The following is an 8,300-nucleotide window of genomic DNA, read 5'->3' on the forward strand; positions in this document are numbered from 1 at the left end:
CTATGCTAGAACAACGTTGTTCCTTGGGGTGTGTTATTTGTTTCACTACCCACCATAGAAGGTGACGTTTTCGGCAACGTTTGTATGCATGTATGTGTGCATGTTTGTGTGTATGAATGAATGCGTGCATGTTTGTGCGTGGACAGCATAACTTTTGAAGGCCTGGATAAGGGCCTATATCTTATGTTTTGAGCAAAGTTCTCGTGTCCCATGCATTACTCGTGTCCCATGTATCAAATATTTGGAATGTGGGTAGGTCTTGATGAGAAATGATTAGAATCCGCAGCCGATCACCCCCCCCCCCCCAACCCACCACTTGTTAGGGAGCTGAAGTTGAACTTCATGCACTTTTGCCAACGCTACGTATCATTTTGTGTTGGCCATCTGCGCCTGCGCTGGAATATCTATATTTACCCTGCAGGCCATTTATTTGGCACTTGGTATTTAAACTATGATTTGTATTGTATATAGATAAACAGCACGTCTAGAACAAACAGTTGATTTTACTCTCTTTATTTTTGATATGTTGTAGATGTCGATCATATAAATCATGATAATGTAAATCATCATAATATACTTCTACTAGTAATGCTACAACTACTTCTAATACATGGAATGAAGATAATATAACAACGTTTGATATGATGTATGAAAGATCAGCATCAAGTCGATGACTGCAGTGTTATATTGACATTCATCTTATTAACCCATATCCTGTTGGATGAACTTCCCAATTTAACCTCCCAAAGCGGAAGGCTTCATTAAGTCCTCCATTCAATAGGCTTTGTAGTGGTATGCAACTTCTACGTGAGAAATACCCCAAACTCGTCACAATAAAGCTCAGCATGACAAGGGTTAAATATGACCATCCCGTATATAAACGGGCTCAGTAGGACAAGAGTTAAGGTATACGTAGCATTATCACCCAGGATAACAGCGTCCATTTGTTATTACGACGTTTACTATTGAATTTATGTGTTTAAGGCATGAACTATCTCTGTTTAAAACTGCAACTGCATGTATCAAAGTCGAGATTAATATGTATGTTAAGATGGTGTAGAGTCTGAACAAAAAGCAAGAGGCAAAGCTCACATTTCAGAGCACAATAACAAAGATTTGAAATACACTGATAGACGGCCGTTAAATCTCTAGATGCCGCTAAATGTAAGTTCCGCATCCCTGTGAACCCGCACTCCACTCACATGTAGGGTTTCCTAGCGGTCTGTTTCCTAGCGGTCTGTTTGACTTGTTCATGGAGCCGACAAATTGTTGCTGTTCAACCGTCCAGTGTTTGACCACCTCATCTCACCTCACCCATCCCTTGACCTCTGTATGGGTCGTTGAGGCACCATGACTCCATCCACTATTCTCCTCCACCTGTCTCTGTCCTCCGTCGCTTTTATGGCTTCTGCTAAACTCAACTCGGTCTATTCGAAAATTCTTTGATGTTGTCTTTCTATCGTTTCTTCCGTCTCCCTCTCTTCCGTCTTCCTGGGACTGTTTGACCATGTGCAAACGTACTTGTTCATGAAGCCGACAAACTGTTGTTGTTCAAAAGGCGTGTGTGACCATGTGTTTCTTTAGATGCCCTTTGTCGGTAGCAGAATAGTCGCATTGGTCACACTTGTAACCTTTCACACCTGTATGTTTTCTCATATGTACGGTTAGGTTAGATCTGCGAGCAGTTCTGTACCCACACTCTCCGCACAGGTAGGGCTTATCGCCGGTGTGTTTAGCCATGTGTTGGTCTAAATCGCCTTTCTGTGCAGCAGAAAAGTCACACTGGTGACACTTATAAGGTTGCACACCCTTGTGTCGTCTGATGTGCTTCGTTAAATTTGACTTATGAGCAGTCTTGTATCCACACTCCCCACACACGAAAGGTTTATCGCCTGTATGTTTGACCATATGTCGAGATAGGTTAGGCTTGCGAGCAGTTCTGTATCCACACTCCCCACACATGTAGGGTTTTTCTCCGGTGTGTTTAGTCATGTGTTGGTCTAAATTTCCTTCCTTTGCAGCAGAAAAGTTGCACTGGTCACATTTATAGGGTTTTTCACCTGCATGTGTTCTCATATGTCTGGTTAAGGAAGACCTGTCAGCCGTCCTGTATCCGCAATCTCCACACTTGTAAGGTTTGTTGTCGGTGTGTTTAGCAACGTGAAGGTCCAAAGAATGTTTGTGTGTCGCAGAATAGTCACACTGGTCACACTTGTAAGATTTCTCACCTGTATGTGTTCTCATATGTACGGTTAGGTTACACCTGTGAGCCGTTCGGAATCCGCACTCACCACACATGTAGGGTTTCTCTCCGGTGTGTCTAGTCATGTGTCGGTCTAAACTGGATTTCTCTGTAGCAGAATAGTCGCACTGGTCACATTTATAAGGTTTCACACCTGTATGTCTTTTCATGTGTGTGACTAAGGAAGACTTGAAAGCCGTCCTGAACTCGCACTCACCACACTTGAAGGGTTTCTCTCCGTCGTGTTCAGTCATGTGCCGGTCTAAAGTACCTTTCTGTGCAGTTGAGAAGTGCTTGTCCTTGGTCAGTCCGGTGTGTCGAACCATGTGCTGGTCTAAGTTGCTTTTCTGTGCAGCAGAATAGTCGCACTGATCACACCTAAAAGGTTTCTCACCTGTATGCTTTCTCATATGTGTGGTTAAGTAAGACGCGTCAGTCGTCCTGTATCCACACTCCCCACACATGAGAGGCTTGTTTCCTGTGTGTTTAGTCATGTGTCTCTTTAAATGTCTTTTCTGTGCAGCAGCATAGTCACACTGGTCACATTTAAAGGGTTTCTCACCAGTATGTTTTCTGGTGTGTTTGATTAGGTCAGCCTTTGCAGCTGCCCAATAGCCACATTCCGTACAAGCAAAGCATTTAACCACAGTACGTTTCACGGCAAGAGTGTCCCATTGCTCTGTATGGTCCTGTGTGGGGTGGTGGTCAGATTCTACTCCGCACGTTTCCTCGTCTGGTATGTCCCCTTCCTTGTTCTGCTGCCTTGCCGTTTCTAATTTCTCGTTGCTGTTTCTTTCGTCTCTAGAGTGCACAGCTTGGTGATCGTCCATAGCAACCGCTCTGTTTCTTTCGTCCATTTCTAAAAACAACAATGATGAACGTTGAAAAAACATATCTCTACTACACAGCGTATTCCTTATCGTAGATGTGGAAAAATCAATGGACACACTCAATTGAAATGAAATATTGTGAACTTTACAGCCTTAACAATTAAGAAAGACCCCCTCCCCAGACAAATCCCTCAGAAGACTATGACATTGTCAATGCTTGTCGATGTCTGCACAAGCATCGATACTCGCACATACATACACTCACACACACGCATACTGATCCCTTGCTCCGGATCCTCGCTGTACATGTAAACACACACCACACAGATACTAATGCACACACACACACACACACACACACACACACATACACACAAATGATTTAATTACACAAACGTGAAACAAATCGTGATTAAAATTTAGCAAGAACCCTAACATATGCAATTAAATGCCTCAGAATCGCGTAATTAAAAGAGTTATCAAACCGTATCATCGTTCATCCTTGCCTATGTTCAACAACAATTACTGCCCCCCTCCCCTTTCTGCAAATCAATCACTGAATGATTTCCTGAAAGAAACCCTTTGTTCAATCTAAAGTACAAAAGAATTAGCAGACAAAAAGTGGACAGGCAGTAGAAAATATGTCTTACCTACCGGTTTATGGTACTTATTGACTGCTTATGTGTAGAATTGTCTTACAAACGGCCAAACTGGAAAGAAAGGATTCTTGCCCGTAATGAAAATGGCGGTCTGGAAAACTGACCTTTCAGCGCTGTGGAGGTCGAAGGTCAAAGTTGATATACCTGATTACCCCGTACAGTTTGACCCATAATAATGACGTAATTGTATTACTTTGCTCTGCTAGAATAATGCTGTTCTTGGCTTGTATAATTTGTTACAATATCTACATAGAAGGTGACGTTTTCGGTAACCTTTGTATGTATGCATGTGTGTATGTTTGTGTGAATGAATGCGTGCAACTTTAGATGGCCTGTATTGTGAAAGGTAATTGGATATCATAACTCACTGCCTGCTCGCTCGGTGGTATCGCCCGTCAATCAGTAGCGAGCGTCACCGAGCGAGCACGCTTCTATGTCCCTCCTACTAGCCCTAGCAAGGACCGGTGAAGTTGTGTTTTTTCCCCACCCTACCCAGCCCTGGGTTGAAGATTGTATGTTTAATCACCCACTTCTAAAAACATTAAATATTGAACCACCAACACTCTGGGCCCTTAGCGTTAATGTGTTTATTACTAGCATGCTGAATCATGAATAGACAATTAATTATTTGGCATGTGAAGCTGACGTTTTCGGTGGCGTTTGTATGTATGCACGTTGTGTGTATGTTTGTGTGTATGAGTACGTGCATATGCATGTTTGTGCGTGGACAGCATAACTTTAGACGGCTTGGATGGACTGTATTAAATAGTTGGTATGTGGGTAGGTCTTGATGAGATATATATGAAAAGATCAGACTGCACCCTAGCGACTTGTTAGGGTACTGAAGTGGAACTTCTGTGTCGAGTTCTGGACATGTCATGGTCATAGAGAGTAGTGTCTGTTTTTTTCGACACAATATAGAGGAAGAAACCCTTACCTGTAATATGCACATTCAAAATCCAAAACATATCCCAAGAAACAAACATTTTTGCAAAGCACTTTTGCCAAGCTATCTATCCTTTTGAGTTGGCCATCTGCGACTGTGCTGTAATACCGATATGTGCCCCGCTGGTCATTTATTTGGCAATCGATATCTAAACTATGATTTGTACTGTGTATAATAAACAGCACGAGGTAGCTGGAACAAAGAGATGGTTTTACTACTACTAGTGATGCTATCACTACTTATAATACATGAAGATAATCCAACAACGTTTGATATGATGTATGAAACATCAGCATCAAGTTAATGACAGCAGCGTTATATTGGCATTCACCTAGTTCAAGTAGCATTATCAACTAGAATATCAGCAGCTATTCGTTATCACAGCAGTAATATGACAGGTGTTTCCGTAAGAATGAGGCATGCATTCAAATCAGCAACTACATATATCAAAGTCTACATTAATAGGTATGTTCAGGTCGTGTAGGGACTGAACGAAAATAAAGCGGCAAAGCTCACATTTCAGAGCACAACAACAACGATTTAAAATGCACGTAGATAGACGGCCGTGCAGTCTCTAGATGCCGCAACTAGGAAATGTAAGTTCCGCATCCCTGTGAACCCGCACTCTCCTCACATGTAGGGTTTCTCAGCGGTCTGTTTGACCATGTGCAGGCCTAGCTTACTTGTTAACCTATCCATTGACCCCTGTATGGGTCGTTGGGGCACCGTGACTCCATTCACTATCCTCCTCCACCTGTCTCGGTTCTCCGCCACTCTTATGGCTTCTGCTTAACTCAACCCGGTCCATTCTCCATGTTGTCTTCCCATCGTTTCTTCCGTCTTTCTGAGACTGTTTGACCATGTGCAGGCCTAACGTACTTGTTCATGGAGCCGACAAACTGTTGTTGTTCAAGAGGCGTGTGTGACCATGTGTTTTTTTAGTTGCCCTTTGCCGGTAGCAGAATAGTCGCATTGGTCACACTTGTAAGCTTTCACACCTGTATGTTTTCTCATATGTACGGTTAGGTTAGATCTGCAAGCAGTTCTGTATCCACACTCTCCGCACTGGTAGGGCTTGTCGCCGGTGTGTTTAGCCATGTGTTGGTCTAAAGCGCCTTTCGTTGCAGCAGAATAGTCACACTGGTGACATTTATAAGGTTTCACACCCCTGTGTCTTCTGATATGCATTTTTAAATTAGACTTGTGAGCCGTCTTGTATCCACACTCACCACACATGAAAGGTTTTTGTCCTGTATGTTTGACCATATGTCGAGATAGGTTAGGCTTGTGAGCAGCTCTGTATCCGCACTCCCCACACATGTAGGGTTTTTCTCCGGTGTGTTTAGCCATGTGTTGGTCTAAATTTCCTTTCTGTGCAGCAGAAAAGTTGCACAGGTCACATTTATAGGGTTTCACACCTGTATGTTTTCTCATATGTACGGACAGGTTAGATCTGACAGCCGTCCTGTATCCGCACTCTCCACACATGTAGGGTTTTTCTCCAGTGTGTTTAGCCATGTGTTCGTCTAAATGGCATTTCTGTGTAGTAGAATAGTCACAAAGGTCGCATTTATAAGGTTTCACACCTGTATGTGTTCTCATGTGTACGGTTAAGGCAGATTTCTCAGCCGTCCTGTATCCGCACTCTCCACACATGAACTTGATGAAGGGTTTTTCTCCGGTGTGTTTAGTCATGTGTCGGTCTAAATTAGATTTTTGTGCAGCAGCATAGTCACACTGGTCACACTTGTAAGGTTTCACACCTGTATGTGTTTTCATGTGTACGGTTAAGTAAGACCTGTCAGCCGTCCTGTAGCCGCACTCCCCACACATGTACGGTTTTTCTCCGGTGTGTTTAGCCATATGTCGGTCTAAATTTCCTTTCCTTGCAGAAGAATAGTCGCACTGGTCACACTTATAAGGTTTCTCGCCTGTATGTGTTCTCATATGTACGGTTAAGGAAGACCTGTCAGCCGTCCTGTATCCGCACTCTCCACACAGTAAAAGTTTTTCTCCGGTGTGTTTAGCCATGTGTCGATCCAAATGAGATTTATGTGCAGTGGAATAGTCGCACTGGTCACATTTGGTAGGTTTCTCGCCTTTATGTTTTCTTGTTGTTTGTCTTGATAGTTTAACCTTTGAGGCTGCCCTATAGTCACATTCCGTACACTCGAAGCTTCTGTCCCTAGTACGTTTCACCACAAGCCTGTCCGTCTGCTCTGTCTGACCCTGTGCTGGAGGATGGTCGACAGATTCCACTCCGCACTTTTCCTCGCGTGGAATGCCCCATTTCTTGCTCTGCTGCCTTCCCGTGTCTAATTTCTCGCTGCTGCTTGTCTTGTCCACAGGGTGAACAGTTGACAGATTATCCATAGCGACGACATCACCGCTTCTCTTTTCCATTTCTGAAAAGAACAAGAAATCCTCCAAAATTGAAACTTTATGCATGGAAGATTCCCGTGCTATATATATATACCCGCCTTGTTGGCCTGGAACAGGGACATATTTCCTCTATTCTCTTCATATGGGATACAACAAGATGTAGTCCGTATTATGTACAGTACATACACATGCACAGATACACGCTTATCCATACACACACAAACACGCGCGCACGCACACACACATGCAAAACTACCGAAGTCATGGGTTAATTTCTCATCACTCGGTATCCAGCGATGAAGTCGCGTCGTCACTGGCTTACCAGTGGGGTATATTTATCGTCACTAGTTTTCCAGTGATGAGGAAACTTCAGCTGGTAAACCAGTGACGACAAATATTCAGTTTACTGAAGGAAAAGGAATCATCGTTTCAGTTGAGGGGATTTGAAAGTTAGCACTTAAAGTTATACTAGCGTCACCTCTGCAAGTCCCCACACTCCGGCGGACCAAATCTAACAGTAACACGCCGCTATGGCGACATGTGAATTAGGGTGTTTTTGTTGCATATCGAAGTCAGCATTGGAACGTTCTAGTGCTAATAGAACGTGGTCACTGGAAGCCCAGTGCCGAAATAATTTCATCACTCGGTGTCCAGTGCCGAAGAGTCACCGATCACTGGAAAACCCAGTGAGGAACCGGTGACCTCGGTGGTTCCGCACTCGGTTCCCAGTGACGAATGACGTTCATCACTGGGCCCCGAGTGACGAGCGGAGTTCATCACTGGGTCCCGAGTGACGAGCGGAGTTCATCACTGGAAACCGAGTGACGAGTCAAGGTTCATCATTGGAATTCCAGTGCAGAGAGAGCTTCATCACTGGAACAAAGCAATTCATCACTGGCAAACCAGTGACGAACTTTCTTCGTCACTGGGCATCCAGTGACGACGCCATTTTGAATATACGTTCGTCACTGGACGCCCAGTGAGGAACCCGTGACTTTCGTAGCCTTGTCACACACATAGATGCATACACACATACAAATTCCGACACGCGCATACAAATAACGTTACACACACAGACATAGATGCACACACACGCAACACACACGTATGCACACACACGCGCGCGCATACAAATAGCGTTACATACAAACAAATAAACAAATATACGCTCATACAAAGTGGATAGGCAGTAAGCAAATGTCTTACCTACCGGTCTATGGTGCTGATTAACCGCTAATGCG

At 43.8% G+C, this 8,300-nt stretch overlaps 3 protein-coding genes across 4 annotated transcripts in view; 2 read left to right on the forward strand and 1 right to left on the reverse strand.

Annotated features, from left to right (window-relative positions):
• LOC118408207 (gastrula zinc finger protein XlCGF57.1-like) overlaps nucleotides 1–8,300 on the forward strand; it is a 64,697-nt gene that overhangs the window by 33,561 nt on the left and 22,836 nt on the right. The window lies entirely within an intron of this gene.
• LOC118408220 (gastrula zinc finger protein XlCGF57.1-like) overlaps nucleotides 1–8,300 on the forward strand; it is a 57,708-nt gene that overhangs the window by 11,079 nt on the left and 38,329 nt on the right. The window lies entirely within an intron of this gene.
• On the reverse strand, nucleotides 1,252–3,848 carry LOC118408206 (gastrula zinc finger protein XlCGF57.1-like). 2 transcript variants are annotated; one of them, XM_035808845.1, is made up of 2 exons: nucleotides 3,727–3,848; nucleotides 1,252–3,101 (listed from the first exon to the last, which is right to left on the reverse strand). In XM_035808845.1, the coding sequence occupies exon 2, from the start codon at nucleotides 3,097–3,099 to the stop codon at nucleotides 1,552–1,554; it is 1,548 nt and encodes a 515-aa protein (XP_035664738.1). In that variant the 5' UTR covers nucleotides 3,100–3,101; nucleotides 3,727–3,848; the 3' UTR covers nucleotides 1,252–1,551. The 2 variants fall into 2 exon arrangements, with proteins under 2 accessions (XP_035664738.1, XP_035664739.1); XM_035808846.1 differs by having other exon boundaries at nucleotides 3,723–3,848.

This window comes from Branchiostoma floridae, unplaced genomic scaffold, assembly GCF_000003815.2.
Source record: "Branchiostoma floridae strain S238N-H82 unplaced genomic scaffold, Bfl_VNyyK Sc7u5tJ_1560, whole genome shotgun sequence".
Classification (NCBI taxonomy): domain Eukaryota; kingdom Metazoa; phylum Chordata; class Leptocardii; order Amphioxiformes; family Branchiostomatidae; genus Branchiostoma; species Branchiostoma floridae.

Bases quoted from the DNA above. Each gene is read 5' to 3' on its own strand.
- LOC118408206 (XM_035808845.1), bottom strand. From the start codon at position 3,099: ATGGACGAAAGAAACAGAGCGGTTGCTATGGACGATCACCAAGCTGTG.